The sequence below is a fragment of the Thamnophis sirtalis genome, unplaced genomic scaffold (genome assembly GCF_051295495.1).
Source record: "Thamnophis sirtalis isolate CommonGarterSnake01/CBP01778 unplaced genomic scaffold, rThaSir2_p1.2 scaffold_12, whole genome shotgun sequence".
Taxonomy (NCBI): domain Eukaryota; kingdom Metazoa; phylum Chordata; class Lepidosauria; order Squamata; family Natricidae; genus Thamnophis; species Thamnophis sirtalis.
In genome coordinates, this window is record NW_028261392.1 from 12,443,728 (window position 1) to 12,466,135 (window position 22,408).

General features: G+C 43.9%; 1 protein-coding gene across 1 annotated transcript in view; it reads right to left on the minus strand.

The window, feature by feature from the left end:
• The window catches only part of KLF12 (KLF transcription factor 12), a 258,249-nt gene that overhangs the window by 13,173 nt on the left and 222,668 nt on the right, over positions 1 to 22,408 (minus strand). Inside the window, exon 5 of the mRNA XM_087726921.1 lies at positions 17,950 to 18,107. Within this exon, the coding sequence (XP_087583047.1) occupies positions 17,950 to 18,107 (158 nt within the window). The remainder of the gene's footprint in view (positions 1 to 17,949; positions 18,108 to 22,408) is intronic.

The following is a 22,408-nucleotide window of genomic DNA, read 5'->3' on the forward strand; positions in this document are numbered from 1 at the left end:
GGATGGGGCTCAGCAGCCGGAGCATAAGCTATAATAAGCCGCAATTTGCAGGTTCGATTCCAAGTCAGTGAAGATCTTAGTCATTTCGGCAGCTATTTTTAATATAAATATTTAACATTTTCTTCAAACCACCACCAAACATGCCCACTTACTGAACTCCCATTAATTGCTGCTGTTAAGTGAAGTTCACCACACCCATTTTCTTCTCAGAGCCGAAGACAGCAGGATCAGACTTGGAACATGACCTTGGGTCTTAACGAAATTTAATCAAGGTGCGCAGCCAACTCAACGCACCGCATGAAACCCAAAAGGCGAATCTTTCAAGCCCTATGCTTGGAGAGTGGGTGCTCTCTTAAAAACGCTTATAGCTATGCAGGTGACTAACTGCATTCTGGGTCATGTCCCTCATTCATTCCATTTGGACCATAAAGAGAAAATAAAACCAGGATATGGGACATGTCTACGCAGGACTGGAGACTCTTGAGTATCTCTGGAGGGGGAATAACAAACGAAGCAGCTGCTATTGTTGCCACTTCTTCCTTCGCAGCTAGGAGGACCACAACGCGGAGGTTTTGCTTGTGATCAACAGCCAATACAAGGCAACTCTTTCCGGTCTACCATAATAGCACAGGGAAGCCTGGGATATGTAGGGAAAAAAAGTATCACCTTGGACTAGAATGATGAAGTTTTCTGTGACACGATGAGCTGTGAGGATGGAGACCTTTCCTCGGTGTTTCAATAGGACACCCTTCTTTCCTTGGCAGCAGAGAACCAGCTCTATCCGAAGACGACTCCGTGGTCACGTGGCCGGCATGACTAAATGCCGAAGGTGCACAGAATGCTGTTACCTTCCCACCAAAGGTGGTTCCTATGTTTTCCACTTGCATTTTACATGCTTTCGAACTGCTAGGTTGGCAGAAGCTGGGACATGTAACGGGAGCTCACTCCGTTACGCAGTGCTAGGGATTCGAACCGCCGAACTGCCGACCTTTCGATTAACAAGCTCAGTGTCTTACCCACTGAGCCGCCATGTCTCTATGCTAAATATTAGAAGATTGGAGGAAGGGTGGTCCTTGATGATCTCTGACTTTGATTATTTTCTTGCAGACTTTTCACTACCCAAACTAGGTAATATAATCAGTGCTTTTGAGACTTCTTTTAAACCAGCACAAAAGTCTTCAGGTCAAACTCCTCATGACCCAAAAGTGTGATGCAACCTTCTTCCAGGATGCAGATTTTCAACCCGTCTAGCCCCAAACACATGGAATCTGCAGGTGGTTCCCCATCCAAGCATTAATTAGGCAATGCCCTACTTAGTTTCTGGGATCAGCCATAGCCAACTAAGTCCCAAAGAGGACAAGCTAATTTGAGGGATTATTGTACTGCTTTCTTCTCTTTTCTATTTCAAAATGGCTATGAGCGTTTCAATAGGAGGCCTGGAATACACAAAAAGTGGGTTCACTGACAAAAGGGCGAACGACAAAAGCGCGCCCGACTAAACCGCGGTGACAAAACCGCGAGTTCTAAAGCGCGCCGACGAATGAGCACTGAAGAGTGGCGACAACAGCGCGGCGACAGAAGCGCACTGTAAACCTAACCCTAACCCTAACCCTAACCCTAACCCTAACCCTAACCCTAACCCTAACCCTAACCCTAACCCTAACCCTAAACCTAACCCTAAACCTAACCCTAAACCTAACCCTAACCCTAACCCTTACCTTAACTTAAATCGCGCTTCTGTCGGCGCTCTGTTGTCGCTGCGTTGATGACATTGCATTGATGACATCACAGTTTTAGCACCGCGGTTTTGTCAGCACTCTTTTGTCATGCATGCATTTGTCGGGTCATGCAAAAAGTGGGTTATGGGTCGCCTATAACCCCAGGAACACTAGGTTTTCCATTCTGTTAGATGACAAGGGTTTGCACTATTTTAATGTATCACCCATAACTTATGATAGGGAGAAAGTTTGGGTTTGGTGTTGCACCGCTTCTGGGTATAAATCAGAGGTGGGTTTCTGCCGATACGCCCTGGATTGGGCGAACCAGTACTGACTGTGACGGGAGGCTCCGCCCACCTGCCCGGAAGCTTCTGTGCATGCACAGAATCATCGTGTGAACATGTGAGCGTGTGTGCGCGCACAAGCAAACCGGTAGTAAAATAAATTGAAACCCACCCTTGGTATAAATCAATGGCTTAATAAATCCCACCTCCACCTGAATATATGAATGGCATCAAATGCCTCTTAAATTATATCAGTTTCATTACTTCATTTCTCAAAAAGCTTCGATTCAACAAACTTTGACTATGCAAATGAACGGGCTGGGTTATCCTATTTGCAGAAATTACTGATTTGGAGCCACTTAATAGCACAGGAACAACACAACATGCAAATAATTTTTTCTTTAGTATACAGGTATATATTAAAGAAGCCTGGGAACACTGTGTTCTAACAACAGGACGGTGCCTTCATCATCCAGCATTGAATGTGGGGCAAAGTCCCAGAAGTTGCAACAATGACTTCTTTTCCTTGTTCTTTCGTTGACTCATAAGAACCCTGAGCAAGTTATGAAATGATAGGTAATAAATCAGAAAAGTAAAGGAAGAATTCTCTACTGCTATACTCCTGTTGGGAGAAGAGTCACTTATACCTTCAGGGCCAATGCTCTTCCCACCGTATCTTTCCTCCGTTTTCTCATCCATGAGAGGAACTGGGCTAACGACATAGAGAGCCACCAAAGTTGTGCTTGAAATGTGGGAGGAGACAGTATTTACACCTAGAATTTTTGTCTTGAATTGGGGAAATTCATTTCAAGTGGATCTACCAAGTAGGCTTTGAAGCCCCATCCATGCCAAGGGGCTTTATCTTAAAGGTAAAGGTTCCTCTTAGCAATAGCAATAGCAATTAGACTTATATACCACTTCATAGGGCTTTCAGCCCTCTCTAAGCGGTTTAGAGAGTCAGCATATCGCCCCCAACAATCCGGGTCCTCATTTTACCCACCTCGGAAGGATGGAAGGCTGAGTCAACCTTGAGCCGCCGAACTGCAGAACTGCAGTCAGCTGAAGTAGCCTGCAGTGCTGCATTTAACCACTGCGCCACCTCGGCTCCTCTTGCACATATGTGTTAGTCGCCCCCGACTCTAGGGGGCAGTGCTCATCTCCGTTTCAAAGCTAAAGAGCCAGCACTGTGCTATTTAATATAGGTAGGCCTTGACTTACAACAGTTCATTCAGTGACCGTTCGAAGTCACAACGGCACTGAAAAAAGTGACATATGACCATTTTTCACCCTTATGACCATTGTAGCATCCCCATGGTCACATCATTTGCGTTGGGATGCTTGACAATCGGTTCATATTTATGTCGGTGGCAGAGTCCCAGGGTTGCGTGATCCCCTTCTTGTGACCTTCGGACAAGCAAAAGTCCACGGGGACTCCAGATTCACTTAACAACCACGTTACTCACTTAACAACAGCACCATGGTGAGAAAAGTTGTAAGATGGGGCAAAATGCATGGAACACACATCTCCTTGAACAACGACATTAATTTTGGGTTCTGTTGTGGGTCGTAAGTCAAGGACTAACTGTGTGCCTATTTTTGAGTCGTGGTGGCACAGTGCAGTACTGCAGGCTACTTCTGCTGACTGCCAGCAGTTTGGCAGTTCAAGTCCCACCGGCTCAAGGTTGACTCAGCCTTCCATCCTTCCAAGGTGGGTAAAATAAGGACCCAGATTGTTGGGGCCAATAGGCTGACTCTGTAAACCGCTTAGAGAGGGCTGCAAAAACACTGTGAAGCGGTATATAAGTCTAAGTGCTATTGCTAGCATTATTTTGCAATTGTGAGTTGGCTGTGAAGGTCGCAAGACCAAATACAATTCATAAGATTTGTTTTGCTTGAGAAAGAAGGGGGGGGGGAAATGCACAGAAGACAAAACAGTTCTGAATCAACTTCCGCCTCTATCTGCAAGTTGATGCAAAGTCCTCAGATTATACTGCAATATTTATTCAATCCTACGTGCTCCGCAGTTGATTTTTAAATCCAGAGTTGCCAAGCTGGTTACCTGTTCAGGTATTCAGTTACAGCCCTGTTTCTCAGGTTGAATCGCTCTAATTCTAGATTACGCACGGGCGTCCTCTCCAGAGATTTCTATTGAGAAAGTCTGGAGGGTTTGAATTGAAAGGCGAATTACCTGGAAAGCTACTTCAGTTGATCTAATTGCTCTCAAGACAATGACACATTGATGTTTTAGCCAATCCGAATCGCTTCCTTTCCGGGGTGGTTATGAGATAGAAAGCCTTGATCGAAAGTTAATTTTTTACCATGCCAGTCACCTAAGGAACAAGCTGAATACAAAACTTTGTTCTCCTCCCCGGCCATGAGAAAAATGATTGAGTCATGATGATGTCTTGACAAAGACAATAGCCAAGGTCAAGTCTTAAACGTGGGAAGGTAAAGCTCTTCTAAAGAGCTTTTCTAAAGAAGGCACCTCCTTTTCATCTTAAAGCTTTTCTAAAGAATCCCAACCCTTCGTGTCAGATTTTCCAGGGAGTCCCAAAAGATGCTTTTTCAAGAGGCAACTGGACTTTCTGCTTTAGTTCCTTGAAGACGTTTTGCTTCTCATCCAAGAAGCTTCTTCAGCTCTGACTGGACGGTGGGGAAATGGAAGGATTTATACACCTTGCAGACAGCTGGTCATTTGCACCCTTTTAGCGAGTCGTTGAGGTCACCTGGAGGTTTATCTGTGTCCTCAGGGTGGGGCAAATGGGTATGGAGCCTTCTTTCTTTCAACAGTTCCAAGAAGGCTCCACATCCATTTGCATACTCAGGTCACCCCAAAGACACAGATAAACCTCCAAGTGACCTCAACGACTCTCTAAAAGGATGCAAATGACCAGCTGTCTGCAGGGAGTATAAATCCTTCGGTTCCACCACAAAACCACGGTAGACAATTGCGCGCTCGACAAAAGCGCGTACGTGACGTCATCACAGCGCGACGAAAACATCGCGCTGTGAGCGGTAAATTTAAATTTAAAGCGAAAACCTTACCCTAACCCCCCCCAAACCTAACCCTAAACCTAACCCTAAACCTAACCCTTAACCTAACCCTAAACCTAACCCTTAACCTAACCCTTAACCTAACGCTAAACCTAACGGTAACCCTTAACCTAACGCTAACCCTAACCCTAACGCTTAACGTAACCCTAAACCTAACCCTAAACCTAACCCTAACCCTAACCCTAACCTAACCCTAACCCTAACCCTAACCCTAACCCTAAACCTAAACCTAACCCTTACCTTTATGTGAATCGGCTTGCTTTAATTTTATTTTAATTTTAATTTTATTTATTTTTTAATTTTTTTCGTCGCGCTGCTGATGACGTCAGGTACGCGCTTTCGTCGAGCGCGGTTTTGTCGACCGCGGTTTTGACGGGTCACGAAATCCTTCCATTCCCCACTGTCCAGTCAGAGCTAAAGAAGCTTCTTGGATGAGAAGCAAAACATCTACAAGGAACTAAACCAGAAAGTCCAGTTGCCTCTTGAAAAAGCACCTTTGGGACAACTGTGACCTGGAGGACCATAGACATTTTCCAGGGAGCTTTGAGAAAAGAAGAGCTGTCACCTCTTTTCTTCTGAAGGGGCCACTCCAGCATGGGGTAATAGTCTTCTTTTTAATCTTTTGTGTTTCTATGATATAACAATGTATTGGTATATTGACAATTTTGTGAGATAACTAAGCAATGTAAAAATGTAAGGGTAACAAACTTGGGAAGTGGGACTGCTGGAGTTCTCTCGTTGAGAGGAGCGACATAGCACGAGGCCAGTGATGGCGAACCGTTTTTTTGGCTCGCGTGCCAAAAGCGGAGGGAGTGCAGGGGGGGACATACGCGGGCATGCCACACCCATAATGCTATGTGCATGACCCCTGCGCACATGCACGTGGTCTCCCTACCCACATGCGCACGCGACCAGCGCTCCCCATGGTTTTGGTGTATTTTTTTGCCCTCCCCAGACTCCACAGGCTTTCTAGGAGTCTGGGGAGGGCAAAAACAGCCTCCCCTGCCCACCCACCCCTGGGAGGCCCTCCGGAGGCTTCAGAAGCTTCCGGTTTGCTCGTAGGGCCGTTTTTTTGCGCTCCGGAGGCTTCAAGGAAGCGCTAGAGCTGACAGGGCAATGCCTCGAGTGCCCTAACGAATGGCTCCGTATGCCACCTGTGTGCCACCTACATGCCATAGGTTCGCCATCATGGCGCTAGCCTGAAAAATCCTGCACCTGATACTATGGCCTTGCCCCTGCCCAGACTGGCTGAACTGTGAGATCCTTGTTTCACCACCACTTCCTGTCTGGGACTGCTGGGAATTATAGATCAATATCTGGTCAGGAGTGAGCTTCAAAAATTTACACCTGTCTGTCTGATTGTTGTGTGGGCGTGGCCTAATTGGCCTCCTGCACCATGGCGGCGGTGGGGGGGAATGTTTTTGCCTTTCCCAGGCTGGGGAGGCCTTCCGCGCGGCCCATTTTTCCCCCTCCCTGAGCCTCCGCGTGGGCCCTGCATTTACCTCACATCCAAAATGAGCCCCGTGGAGACTCCTGGGAGGGATAGGGTAGGAGGGACAGGGCAGGGTGGGTGGGGCCAGCCAGGGGTGGGATTTGGAGGTTCTCCAATAAGATTAGTTACAGGTTCTCCCAAACCCAGGCAAACCCACATCTGGTGAGCTGGAGATTCTCCACTAGCCACATCTACTTTGAAATCAACCCTTCAGAGAAGGTTCATTGGAGGCAGTGAAAGCCATAGTCTTGCAGTTGGGTGTAAGTGAACTTCACAGATGCTCAAGTGCTACCTCCTAACACTCTTGCCTACCAACAGGTGACTAATACACCAAACATATGGTATATTTTAGCATTTTCTCCTGCTTTATGCTAACAAGTTTAGTGTAAGTTGCTGTACACAGAGCAGTAAGTTACACAGCATTGTACACACACTTATTATCTCATTCTGTAGTAACATGAACACTTACTTGTCAAAATTTGGGACTACTTGTCAAGTGAAATTGTTGTTGCATTTGTGAAATTCTGGCCGCATAGTAACTTGAATAGTAACTGAATAGTGGAAATTGTGAAAAATATGCTTTGTACCCTAATTAAGGAGAAACTGCTGGATATCAGTCCTGGCACAAATATCTTTAAGGCTGCATAATCCGTTCCGTAAGAAGAGAAGAAATAGCTTAATTTTTCACGGTGTACAAAAGAGAGCTGAACTATACATTAGGCACGGCTCCCACACAGCTGTGGAACCCAGATTTTTAATCTTGTTCTAGGAATGCTCGTGGGCTGCAGTCCTAGAAGTCAAGATATTATGCAACATTTTTGAGAGATCTTACTCTTTGAACATCCTGAAATCATCAGTATTTCTGTGTGCCACACACGCAGACATGAACACACACATACGACTGTCCAAATGATCATAACTGCAAATCTTTGCCTTACAACCTATAGAGTGCAGCTCAGGCTCTCAAAGGAACAATACAGGAATCTTTCTTACAGGAAATCAAATAGGAAAGAATGAGTAGAGTAGAGTAGAGTAGAGTAGAGTAGAGTAGAGTAGAGTAGAGTAGAGTAGAGTAGAGTAGAGTAGAGTGGAAATAGGAGTAGAGGAGAGGAGAAGTAGAGTAGAGTAGAGTAGAAATAGAGGAGAGTAGAGTAGAAATAGAGTAGAGTAGAACAGAACAGAACAGAACTTCTTAATTGGCCAAGTGTGATTGGACACACACACAAGGGATTTGTCTCCGGTACATACAAGCAACAAGTGATAATCATAATTATAAAATACAATTATCATAAATCATAGACACAACACTCAGTGACAGTCATAGGATACTAAGCAATCAACATAAATAATCATAGGATACTAAATAGGAGTAATCCACATAAATCATGAGACACAACAACAAAGTGATAGTAGTCATAAGAACCTAAGGAAATAGGCAAAAGGACAGATGAGAGGATAATAAGTAATACAGCCCTACTAAGTGGCTTGACATCTCAGGGCACAGAGAGCGTTGTGGAAATTAGTTATTTAGCAGAATGATACCATGGGTGGAGGAAAACTGCCTTTGGTTGTTTTGAGGTGGTTGTTTTGGAGTCCACCATACCTACAGAGGAATAATTCCTCAAAAATGGTGTCTTATGAATTCCTGCACACTTCATGGCCATATTTTTATATATGTTCACTAATCCGAAACGAATTGTAAGAAATGGAGCCCGTTTGTCATAAGCTTGTTTCTTTGATATAGCTACTGAGTCTCCCTGGTGGAAGCGCCAGCAGATAGAAAATCCCCTGGTCAACTGCATAGATCTTGGCTCATGTCTTTCACATCTTGTATGACCTGCAGAGTAAAGGATTTCTGACACAGTGAATATATGTTTCACTGCATTGTGGGCGGACATTCACTTTCTTTCATTTCCAGAAATTGACTGAAAACTTGTCCTTTCAGAGCGCCATAGCCTTAAGCCAAGTGTGCTAGCAAAGGAGACAAGCAAACAAGAATTCAGTTTATGATCACCAATTTCTCATTTGCCAATCAGTGAGCAAGGGCTGTGGTAGAAACACTTTTATTATTATTATTAAAGGCTTAAAGGTTTTCCCCTGTCCAGTCATGATTGACACAGTGGTTATCTCCAATTCTCAGCTTAGGAAGTGTCCGTAACATGAGAGACACTTCCGTCATCATGTGGCCAGCAATAAATTCCAAACCGTGTTAAACTTCCCAATGAAATGGTATCTGCTGATCTACTCGCATTTGCATGCTTTCGATCTGGTAGGTTTGCAGGAGCTAGGGCAAGCGACGGGAGCTCACCCCATAATGTGGCGCTCGCGTCTCAAACCTGGGCTGTCTCCTTTCCAGCTGGCATCTTTAATCGCTGAGCTATCACACAAACCCCTCTCTCCTTTATTATGAATTCTTATTTTTCTGGAATTCTACTTTTTTCCCCCGCGATGTCAGCCAACTCTCTCCCAATCGGACTCGACTACACATGGCTAATTCGTGGAAAATAATGTTGTAAGGCAGGAGTGTCAAACTCATTTCATTGAGGGCCACATCAAGGTTGTGTTTGACCTGGGGGGGGCAGGGTTGGTGTGCCCAGGGTGGGCATGGCCAGCATGATGTCACTTGTGTTGGGGGTGCCTGTGATGGCCTCAGCCCTCTGCCAGCGAAAACAGGCTCCTGGGCTCTGCTTTCGGCTGTGACAGCCTATTGCAACTCTATGCAGGCAAAAATGGAGCTCGTGGGAAGGGGTAGCATGCATGGCCCTCACAATTTCTGTTTTAGGCTGGGACAGCCTCCTGCAACCCTCTGCCAGCAAAAATGGAATGCGTGGCCCTCATGAGCTCCATTTTTGCTGGCAGAGGCACCCTGGGTTGGTCCTTCTCTATTTTCAGGGCAGCCCCATGGGCCAGATCTAAGCCCCACACAGCCGGCTCTGGCTCCCGGGCCTTGAGTTTGACACCCCTGTTCTCATGTAACAACTTAAAACAATTTGCCTATAGCAGAAGGAAATGTAACCTGGGCTCAGTTTAGTATTTAGACTAAATGACCAAACTGGTACGACTGTCTTACAAGCTGCAGTGTTCCCATATCCATCAAAATATCCCACTCCACATCCCTGTTCTGACCTCGGCTTCCCCAAACCATGAAGCAACTCCTTGTCCTGACAAAAAAATGCTTGTATTAATTTACGTGAATTCTGCTCATTCACATCCAACAAAGTCTTTCAAGGGAGGATTTACAGTCACAGACCTTATCTGGCTTGGAGAGCTGCCAGGCCGATATCTGCAAAACTTGGCAAGGAGTCTTGGAGAGTCACGAACCAATCAGGCGAACTAAAAGTCTACTGCAAACTCCACTCCCCTTTCACTCCTCTTTTATTTCCTCTGGGAGGGGCCGTTCATCATCCACCTGTGACCTTACTCCCAATTCAACCCCTGTTCTTTAGTTGTTCTCTTCGTCTGGCAACTCTGCCCATGTGCACACTGGGAACAGGCTCCAGCTATTCAGCTGCTTCGCACATGTCTGACTGCGAAGGCAGCTGATAACTGTAAGATGGCCCTGGCCCCCTCTCTGCCTCCAACACAGAGTCCTCATCAGAGCCTTCCCCAGACTCCAGGACTGGCCCATGTTCCTCTCCAGCCTCCTTACTGTCCGAATCTGCTGCCAGTTCCCTCGGCGGGCCACAACACTGCCATCTGCACACTTTTTTTTTGCATAATGGTTTGGTTGGGCCTCACAATGTCCTCTTTCAGCCCGGTTGAAAGGAAAGGTTGCTGTGGGACAAAGAGGTGCGCTGTGGGCCACATGAGTTTGTGGAACCTGCTCTAAAGAAAAGCAGAGAATCTCCAGAATGACGACCAGCCCTGAAGGATTAGCCAGAGAGAATGACTTGTCTCCAGTCTGTCAAATCAAGGGATTAGCAGGCAAGACAATTTCTAAAAGCTGAGTAGACAAAGCGTATTAAGACAACAAAAGGCGCTTAAAGGTCACCGAAGAAGGAGAACTGACTTCTCCTGTCTCTGGCCGTGAGTTTTACCTTGACTCCCATCTTTTTAATGCACAAAGGTCCGAACAAAGACTAGTGACAGGTGCCATTTCTTATTCAAATAATATCTGGAGTAACCGTGGCGTCGCAGGAATGCAAAGTTTGAACAGGCTCAGACTAAACAAAATGCCAACGTTCTCCTTTCAAGCAGCATCTCCAAGGTATGAAAAATGAGACACGAATAGCAGGGCCATCGCGCTTGAAGCAGTCCTCCACAGTAACTTTCCTATGTTACTTTTAAATCAGGATTGGCATGAGAATCTGTCTTAATATCTAGTAGTTTTACTTTTGTGGCTTCTGGTGAAGATCTTCCACTTCTGCTAGGCTCCATTGCTAGCAATAGAAAGCACCTGCAGACTCAAAGCAACCACCTTTTTTTACTATGATGTTTAGCAAAAAGGAACTTATGCATTGTTGGGGTGACCAATTTACTTCTGATCTGCATTATATCTATCTATCTATCTATCTATCTATCTATCTATCTATCTATCTATCTATCTATCTATCTATCTATCTATCTATCTATCTATCTATCTACCTACCTACCTACCTACCTACCTACCTACCTACCTATCTATTTATCTATCTATCTCTATACATCTCTATTATCTCTCCCTCTCTCTCTCTCCTCTCTCTCTCTCTCTCTCTCAGTGTGTGTGTGTGTTTTCCAGCATAACTCTGGAACACCTCGAGCAATTTCAACCATACTTGGTACCCAGACGACTTACTCTCTGGAAACAAATACTGTGGGGGGTAAGACACCCCTAACACCCCTTGGAGTGTGTGTTCTGTTGTGCTTTCAAATGGCTTCTACTGTACTGCTGTAAAATGGCTTCTACTGTGCATCACAGTGGAGTTGCCATGGTAATGGCTTCACAATACTCCACGAGGGCTTCACGAGGGGGGGGTCTCTCTGGTAAGGAGGAAAATCCAACATTAGAAATTACATTTGGTCCAGACATTTCCCCCCTATAAATTAATACCTCGACAACGCTGGGTAATCAAGTAGTCAATACATATTATTGCCCGAGGTTTGAATTGGTACTTTTTAAAGGGAGTACATTTTCAAGAATTTGGTAGGTTTCTTTGAGTAGCTTAGTCTTTTCTGTCCCTTTTTCTGCCTTCACCAGAAGCTATAATGGTTAAAAAATACTATATATTAAGACAAGTTATTACGCCAATCCTGATTTAATAGAACAATTAGGACTAACTTTTCAGTTCCGTTGCAGTATTCATTGCAGGGAGCATGTTATTTAATTGGCCCTAAACTCTAAAAGTGTTGATATTTCTACTTTAGTGATGTTGTGGGATGGGGCTGGGCCAAATAGACAATATGGCAGTTGTGGCAGTGTCTTTGAAGCCGCACCCCATGTTTCTATGGGACAAGACTGCACAACTGTACAACATCGTAGTTGCCAAGGATCTGAATTTTGATCGAATGATCATGGGGATGCTACAGAGGTCGTAAGATAAGAGCCGAGGTGGCGCAGTGGTTAGGGTGCAGTACTGCAGCCACTTCAGCTGACTGCTAGTTCGGCGGTTCAAATCTCACCGGCTCAGGGTTGACTCAGCCTTCCATCCTTCCGAGGTGGGTAAAATGAGGGCCCGGATTGTTGTTGGGGGCGATATGCTGACTCTGTAAACCGCTTAGAGAGGGCTGAAAGCCCTATGAAGCGGTATATAAGTCTAACTGCTATAACTGCTAAGTGTTAAAAATAGTCAGAAGTCACTTTATTCAGGGCTGCTCTGACTTTGAACAGTCTCTAAATGGAACTGTTGTAACTCAAGGAGCACCTGTGCTCCCTGTGTGACAAGAAGCTCTTCCCACGGGAGAGAAAGACTCAGTAGAGACACATTTTGTGCATGAATCTTTTGCCTAAACTTCCCAAATTACTATTAAGGTAGTAGTCACTTTTGCTAATTGGCAGAAACTAAAGCTACACTAACAAAACGTAAGCCTACCTATTTGTAATAGTTTCTCCTTTCGAAACACGATCGCACATTTTTCTTTTAATTCACATCTCTTCCACAACTGACTTTACACGTGACGGAAGAATATACAAATGAGAAAACAGAAGGCAGGATATTTTGTGACTCATAATTCCTCATTTATGGAGGGGTGTATGTGTGTGTGTGTCACACTTGTTTAGAAGCTGTTTATTGTTAGCGTGCACCCTCTGGTGGATCAGGTGAGAATTACAAAAGCAGGCATTACTTGAATCCCCCAACCATCTGAAGGGAGAAGATAGCAATAGACTTATATACCGCTTGACAGTCCCCTCTAAGCGGTTTACAGAGTCAGCATATTACAACAAGCTGGGTCCTCATTTTACCAACCTCAGAAGGATGGAAGGTCCAAGTCAATCTTGAGCCACTCAGAGTAACAGCAGAAGCAAATTTTGTGAAGCCATATGAATTTGGGGCAGCAGATTATTCCTTCTTAACTGTCTAACTCTTTTCTGCTATAGCAATGTCATGTTACTCATGTCACTAAGGCTTGTTCATAGACAACCCCCATCATAGACAACTCTCATCAAACTTGATTGATCTTTTAAAAAGGTCAGGAGGATCGTAACTGGTTAGCACTTGAATGGGAACCAACTATCTGATCTCTTGACAAGGAAACTATATGATCACGTCGACATTAAGAGTCCAATATTGTCTCCCTTAGTTAAGGATGTCACTCATACCAACAAAACAACAGAATACCGAGCTGGGAGGGATCTTACAGGTCTTCTAGTCCAGCACCCTGCATAATCCTTTGTTATGTAACTTGCAGCAATGGCTAACCTGCAATCCCAGACTGTATATAAGTCTATAGTGAAGCAACAGAAGTTTCAGTGATCTGCTTTCTTCTATTTCTCCTTATGTGTAGGCCTGTCCTAATTCATTTATCCCTGGTCCATAAGATACCCCAATTACTTTGGATAATAACAATAACAACAACAATAATAATAATGGCACAAACCAGCAGTGGTGATTCCAGTGGTAATTAGCACACTGGGTGCTATTCCAAAAGCACTGGAATTACAATAATTGGAATAATAATAATAATAATAATAATAATAATAATAATAATAATAATAATAATAATAAATAAATAAATAAATAAAACTGGTGGGAACATCAGCCTGAAAAAGTCACCGAAAATCAGATGGTCAAGATCTTGTGGGATTTCCGTATACAAACCGACAAAATACTGGCGCATAATACACCAGACATCACACTGGTTGAGAAAAATAAGGTCACAATCATAGACATTGCAATACCAGGTGATAGCAGGGTCGCCGAGAAGGAACATGAAAAAATCGCAAGATACCAGGACTTAAAAATCGAAATTCAACAACTATGGCACAAACCAGCAGTGATAATTCCAGTGGTAATTGGCACACTGGGTGCTATTCCAAAAGCACTGGAATTACATTTAAAACAGTTAAAAATTGACAAAATCACCATCAGTCAAATGCAAAAAGCCGCACTGCTTGAATCTGCACGCATATTACGAAAATACGTTACGACGTCCTAGGCCACAGGATGGGGCCCGACTAGTAACCAATGCCAAATCCGGCGAAACAACTGGCCGCTGTGATACAATTGTATAATAACAATAATAATAATAATAATAATAATAATAATAATAGTAGTAGTAGTAGTAGTAGTAGTAGTAGTAGTAGTAGTAGTAGTAGTAGTACAGTTTATTGATATTGCTGTTCTTGGAGATGCCAGAGTCGAAGAAAACTAGAACTAGAAAAAATAATGAAATATTACGATCTGGCCATCGAAACTACACGGCTATGGATGAAGCATGTAACAGTGATACCCATTGTCATCGGGGCACTTGGCACCATGTCCAAGAATTTTACAAGATACATCCACAAATTGCAGCTTCCTGCAATAACAACAGCAGAACTGCAAAAAACTTTGTTGCTCGGAACATCGCATATTTTAAGAAGGTACTTGGTTGATACCTAGGATGCTGGCAGCGACCCGTATCAACCATTAGCACAAGTCAATGGTATTTGAGATACATTTTTGAATGTTCAGTTGGCTGAGATTCATGTTTAATGAATAAAGTATTTATTATTATTATATACTTTATTCATTAAACATGAAACTCAGCCAACTGAACATTCAAAAATGCATCACAAATACCATTGACTGGTGCTAATGGTTGATATGGGTTGCTGCTTCCATTCACTATGCTTCCATTTCCCAGTTCTATTTATCATCATCATCACCATCACCATCACCACCACCATCATTATCATCATCATCATCATCATCATCGACTCATTCCACTCAGGAAAGAACAAAATAAAGGCAACAGTAGTTTCCATACACCAGAATCCATACTATTTATACGGGAGATATTTTAGAATAATGTGTGTGTGTGTGTGTGTGTGTGTGTGTGTGGACCCTGCTCAAACATCGCTTATATGCTGTATGCTAGAAGTGAATATATTTCCTTTTAATAATTTAACCTATGGAGTATTTGTATATCTATATAAAAGCCAAATACCATTCACTCATCACGAAATCTCCAGAATTGTAAAGCTTACAAATTTGAAATTTGGCACATATGTTCCTTTTGGCTTCTGGGTGCTTGCTAAGAAAAGATTTTTCGAAATGACCATCAGATCATTAGTATTTCTTATAGAGTAACTAACATGTTCTGATGTTAAGGAGTTCTACTCCTCCTCCCCATCTGAAAAGAACTCTGTTCCAACTGCCAGTTGCCTCACATTCCGTTACCTCAGTTCAAACTGGTAGACCTTCCACTCCCTCACTCAGGAGCGATACTGTTACTTACAGTACTAAACATCGGTACCTCACCAACATGTCTATGCCTTCCACCTATGAAAATGCTTCTGGATTCAAGGCAGCGGGAGCGATATTCCCTTATGTATTTCAATCACTGACCACCAATAAGCCAACAGATTGAACCGGAGGGAACTGGATTTCTCCGGCATTGTCCAATCACATAGTTTCGTCGCGAAGCATGGGTAGTACTGAATATGACCTTTCAGCTCCTTAGGATGTCATTAAACATTTTGGCCTGGAAAAAAATGGAGTTGTTTAGACTCCATAAGCAAGTTAAAGTATATTTTAGTAGGAATAAGCCTGCTCATTGGCTTGTTTATTCGATTATTATCAATTCTGACTACATATACTATACTTAACAAGAGATCCTTATTTAGGCTTTGTTCATTTTTCATTTTTCATTTTCATTTTAATTTATTTGTATGCCGCCCTTTTCCCTAAGGGGACTCAGGGCGGCTCACAACTCAAAGGGAGGGAAAAACAAACAAAGTTACAGAAAACATAAAACCATACATAGTTAAAAAAAAAAGCACAACAGTCATACCATTCGAAGTGGGGCAGCGAGTCTTTAGCCCCAGGCCTGTCGGAACAGCCAGGTTTTAAGGGCTGTGCGGAAGGCCTGGAGGGTGGTGAGGGTACGAATCTCCACGGGGAGTTCGTTCCAGAGGGTCGGAGCAGCCACAGAGAAGGCCCCTCCTCCGGGTACTTGCCAGCCGACACTGGCCGGCTGATGGAATTCGGAGGAGGCCTGCTCTGTGGGATCTAATTGGTCTAGTGGAGGTAATTGGCAGTAGGCGGTCTCTCAAGTACCCAGATCCAATACCATGAAGGGCTTTGTAGGTGACAACTAGCACCTTGAAGCGTACCCGGAGATCAACAGGCAGCCAGTGCAGTTAATCTTTTGTCCCACTGCCTCCCTTAACAAGTTCCTACCTGCCAACATTATTTTGTTTTACGAGGCCTAAATAAAAAAAAGGCAGCACCCTGAAGTCTTCCAAGTTTGGGCAACCCTGACCCTCAAGCACAGATCTACTGTTTTTCTTTTTTTTTCTTTTTTTACTTAATTGGCTGTAAAAAGACTGCTGATTGTGAAGTAAACCTTCAAATGCAGGTGATTAAAATAATTGTATGCACCCCATGATGTTTCCATGAGAACCTTCTGGTAAAACAGCGCTGTAGGATTGGCACGGGAGTATAACACCTGTACATCAAATTAAGCTCCTCTGAGCCAAGGAATGAATGAATTGAATTGAATTGAATGAATTTTATTATTTATATGCCGCCCTTCTCCGGGAGGACTCAGGGCGGCGAACAATTCAAAAGGGGAAAAAAGGGGAACATAAAACGAATACAAATAATTAAAATAAGCAAGAGTCACACAATCATACAAGTCGAGAGGGGAGGGAACTCATCACCCCCAGGCCTGCCGGCAAAGCCAGGTTTTGACGGCTTTTCGGAAGGCCTGGAGAGAGGTGAGGGTCCGAATCCCTGCGGGGAGTTCATTCCAGAGGGCCAGAGCTGCCACAGAGAAGGCCCTCCCCCGGGTAGTAGCCAGATGGCATTGTCTAGTAGATGGAACCCGGAGGAGGCCAACCCTGTGAGATCTAATGGGTCTGTGGGAGGTAATTGGCAGCAGGCGGTCTCTCAAGTACCCAGATCCAATACCATGAAGGGCTTTATAAGTGACGACTAGTAACTTATAAAACTTGCGATGCTCAAGGCTGCTCAAGAGACAGTCTCCAAGGGGAGGCCAATGGAGCCACATTGACCTGAAACCTATGAACGTCCTTTGCTCCTGAAGGGCAACGTAAAGCTGTTAGAAGCCAGGGGCCAAGGGATGGGTTATTTCATGTTGATCCTTCTCTGTCACGCTGCCATGGGAAGTTCATAACTTTTCTGGTTTTGTGATAGTGGAGCGGGGCTAACCACAAGAAGAGATGCAAAATGCTTTCTCACACATTGAAGGCCCGGGGGGCACTTGCCATTCTTTCCTGGCACAAAGCCTTCAGCCAGATCTTGTCTGAAATGTGAACATACTCTTTATGTGCATGACTGCATTCCCACTCACACTAGTAATACTATTACTAAATTTGCAGATGATACAACAGTGGTGGGACTCACCTCCAGGAGGGGGGAGGGAAACAGTCTGCCTTTCGAGGTGAGGTGGAATGGTTGCTTTCGTGGTGTGGAGACAATAACTTGGTCCTTAACACCAATAAGACCAAAGAGCTTACTGTATAGACAACAGAAGGAATAGATCAGACATCCAGCCCTTGCTTATCAATGGAGAGCGAGTGGAACAGGGGGCCAGTTTAAACTTTCTGGGTGTTATAGAAGAGGATCTGATCTGGGGCATTCACATTGCAGCACTGGTCAAAAGGGCCCAGCAGAGATTATAGCGGGTGGAAATTACCAAAAGAACTGTACCGTATGGAATTCTGTCCAGCTCTTCAAACTGCAATCACCACTGAATTCATGTCTGCCAATGTTCACTGATGTCACATGTATTTATGGCACCAACTAGAGCTGCTCACCTGTGTGGGTCCTCCGATGAGCCTTCAGGTGGGAACTTTTCGTGTAAACCTTATTGCACCCTTCAAAATCACACCTGTGGATGCGGCGCTTTCGAGAGTCTGGCGATTCAGACCGTCTCTGGCGTCTTGTGCTCTCAATGCTAAACGGTGAAATTGAACTGTGGAATAGAAAGAAAATAGGAAGTCAGGGTGTTGATTCCCTTTGCACAAATAAACCCTCAGGTGGCCTCAATGGCTCTCACAGAGAGTATATATATACATGTATTTGTTAATTAGAAAGTTTGGTAGTTCGAATCCCTAGTGCCGTGTAACAGAGTGAACTCCCGTTACTTGTCCCAGGCTCTGCCAACCTAGCAGTTCGAAAGCATGTAAAAATGCAAGTAGGAAAATAGGAACCACCTTTGGTGGGAAGGTAACAGTGTTCCATGCATCTTTGGTGTTTAGTCATTCCGGCCACATGACCACAGTGATGCCTTTGGATAGCGCTGGCTTTTCAGCTTTGAAACAGAGATGAGCACCGCCCCCTAGAGTCAGTACCGACTAACAGATATGTGTGAGGGGAACCTTTACCCCCCCACACACACATACATATACATACACACGCACACATGCACACACACACACACACACACAAACACATACACAAAGCCGAAGGCACCAGCCTGAAGATGGCGAGTGGGATCTCGTCAAAACATCACCAAGGCACTCTCAATCTTACATGGGAAAAGACCTGAATACGCCAAGACCTGCATATACATACATATATATATACATACATACATACACACACACACATACATACATACATACATACATATATATAATTTTATTTATACTTTTTTCTTTAACGTGCATAAGTGCTTAGTGAACAGTATATTGCCTGGTTCAATTTACTTTATACACAATACTAATAACAATAATAATACTGTTTGGATATACATGATGATAATCTTTCAACTGCTAACATTTACGTATACATAGTAATTATAATGTATTATATTTTGTAACATAATGATATTTTCCCAATTTCTGTTTTCTACCTCTATCTTCTAACCTTTAATAAATCAATTCCCATATTAGGAAGTATTATGCATCTATCCATCATCCCTTGCCCTTTTTAGTATTTCAACTCTTATTGGCTTTTTGACAAATCTCAGAGAGAGTACTAATGACCAGACGACTGCAAAGAAATAGGATCCTTCTATCCCATCCTGCTAGAACCGATGGAAAGTGAAACGTCTTCAAGGAAAAACTAAGAAAGCTCACTTGCCTTTTGAAAAAGCACCTTTGGGACTGTGGGAAGTTTTCATCCAGCCCTCTCCCAGAAAAATGAAATATCCTAGGAAATATTGAAAAAGCAGAATATTTCTCTGGATATGAAAAGAAAGAAACATGTTTTAAAAGACAGAATAGCTGCCTGTAGCTTCCTGCTTTGTCCATGGGCCATTAAGAAGGCCAAGCTAGTCCCTTTTACATAATAAAGAGTTCTCCGCTGCAGCCCCAGGGGGGGATGGGAGTAAAGGCATGATAATATTGGCCCTTCACTCAACTGACCACATGGCATCTGAGAACTCAACTAAACCTGGATTCAAAACCCAGCCCAGAGAGTTGCCCCTGCATGGGCCCATGGGAGTCTGACAACCAATCAGAATGCATTTCTTACACAGGAACAGGAAACAGAGAGGTGGGACTGAACAGGTTATAAAAAGCCTAGCAAGCCCCTCCCTCAGCCCTTCTCTTCTTCTCCACCAACATTGAAGCATGTGATCACCTTTTCTGTTCAGGGCTCAATCCATGTGGTCCTCTCCAACAATAAACTATCTTTCCAAGCAGCCTCCATGTCTCCAGTGTCTTTTTCCCCGAACCCAGAAGGACATTTCTTTCATCAGGACAACTGTGACCTGGATGACTGAGAATCTCTACAGAGACTTTGCTCTGAGATAAAAGTGAGATGGGTGACAAAAGACAGAAAGCTTATTCTCCAAAGAAGGAACACAAATCACTGACTCTTCTTAACGTTCTCACACTGTTCCTCAGTACACTTCTCTTTAATGAAACAGATTCCTGAAACGTATGGATATGTGGCCCACACCACTTCACTTCAGAAGGCCTGTCCTGGGTCACTATAAGTAGTCCTTGGCTTAAGACCCGACCCACAATGGAACCCAAAGTTTCTGTTCTCTAAGCGAGACAGCTGTTCAGTGAATTGTGCCCCATCTTACGATTTTTCTTGCCACCGTTGTTAAGCAAATCACTTCAGGTGTTGAGTCAGTAATACAATTGTGCAGGGAATCTGGCTTCCCCATTGACTTGACTCATCCAAAGGTCGCAACTGGGGATCATATGACCTCCGGGACACTGCAACTGTCATAAATACGAAACAGTTCTGGGATGGGATGCAGACTTAACATTCCCTTAACCGACGCCGCTGACCTCATTACGCATCCAAACTTAAAAGACAGTGCTTCTGCCCCCTCTCCCCACCACCACCACCTTGTGTGCAAGATGTGCTCGGTCTCTTTGCAAACCCCAGAAACTGAGAATGAATGCTTCTTGCATTATTTGCCCCTGGGAATGAGTGATGGTCCTCTTGGCGCCTTGTCTAAAAGAAACACCTAGTTTTCTTTCTCGGATTTGGTGCTTCTGTTTTTAATCCCCTTCTCCTTCATCCACCCTCTCCCCCCCACCCCTGAAGGTCTAATGCACTTTGACTATGTAAGGAATGTTTTGGAGGATTAAACCTTCGCACCCAATTAAAAAAAATTAAATAAATAAATAAATAAATAAATAAATAAATACGAAACAGTTCCCAAAACTCCAAAGTTTTTGTTTCTCAAGTTTTTTATTTATTTATTATTTATAAATGTATCAAATCAAATCAAATCAAATAATAAGGTTCTTCCCCAGCTCGTGCCTTGTGCATGGATTTGGACTGCAATGGGCACCCAATTAAAGACAGAGGGTGTGTTCCATGGCCATTGTATTTAATTAAGTACAATAATTACAGCTCATCGTTTCAAGCTGAAGATTTCCATTCTTCCACTAGATGGAGAAAAAACCCTTCAGAAGAGCGGAAGAGTTCAAGCGGCCGCTGAACAAGCTTCCCTCCCTCTTTTAACTGACGGCATTTCTTTTTCTGCCAAAGGTTCCTTCCTTTGTTTGCCTGGTGAAGTCACCTGGATTTCACAGGCTTCGGTCCCTGCAGGTGATACAAACTGCTTTAGAACCTGCCGTGTGTCTCTCTGAAGAGGAAAACAATTCTTAATATGTTGTGTGGCTTCTTTTTTTTTTTTTTTTGGACAAGGTTGATGATAAACAAAAATATAACAAGGTCAGTTGGTTTTGGAGGAACGAAACCAATACGGCATGTTTCCCTCGTGGTTTTGATTCCATCGCAAACCAATTTATCTTTGCTCGCACTTAGCGACTCATGAATTGAATTGAATTGAATTTATTATATTTCTATGCCGCCCTATTCCCAGAAGGGGCTCAGGGCGGCTCACAAACCAAGTCAGGGGGGTGGGGGGATACAGATAGGAAAAAAAAGACATGGACAAAACAATACCACAATTTAAAACAATCAACAGCCACACCATTCGAGCGGGGACAAGAACTCATCAGCCCCAGGCCTGTCGGAACAGCCAGGTTTTAAGGGCTTTGCAGAAAGCCTGGAGGGTGGTGAGGGTCCGAATCTCCACGGGGAGCTCGTTCCAGAGGGCACTTCAACCCAAACTGAATCTTCAGTGCGGAAATTCCCATACTTGGTAATGTTGGGAGAAATGTCCATCCGGGTTCGGTTCCAAGTGGAGAGAAAGACACTGGGAACATGGAGACTGATTGAAAAGATGGTTTAATGGTGGTGGGGAAGACCACATGGTTTGCGATCCTGGGCAAAAAGGGCAGAGACGCTGAGAGTGCCCGGGTTTTATACCCTTTCTGGGCTTTTGAATTTGAGCTTGTATTTTGATTGGTTGTCAGACTCCCATGGGGCCATGCAGGGACAACTCTGTAGGCTGTTCTGAGTCCCAGGCTTGGTTGAGTCTTGCTGGGTGATGATGTAATGAAAGGGCTTTGAGCAATTCCTACTATGGCTCTGCCTGAAGGAGGTAGATCTTTATTATATAGAATAGACTGGCTCAGGCCTTAATGGCCCATTGACAAAGGTGTTGTGAGCGTGAGTTTCTGCCTCTCTTTTAGGGGGAAATATTCTGCCTTTTTAATATTTCCTAAAACATTTCAACTTTCTAGGAGAGGGCGCAGAGTACTAACTTCCTACACTAATGCAAAAGTGCTTTGGTGGGCCACATTTACTATGGCACTGGAAAAGAAATTATTTAATTTGAATTATTGTCAAAGAAGACTCCTCCACCATGTCAGATCCAAATATGATACAAATACAGAGAATATTAAGAAGTGTGGGAATCCCCCCCCCTCCTAGAAGAATGAAATATTTTGAGGA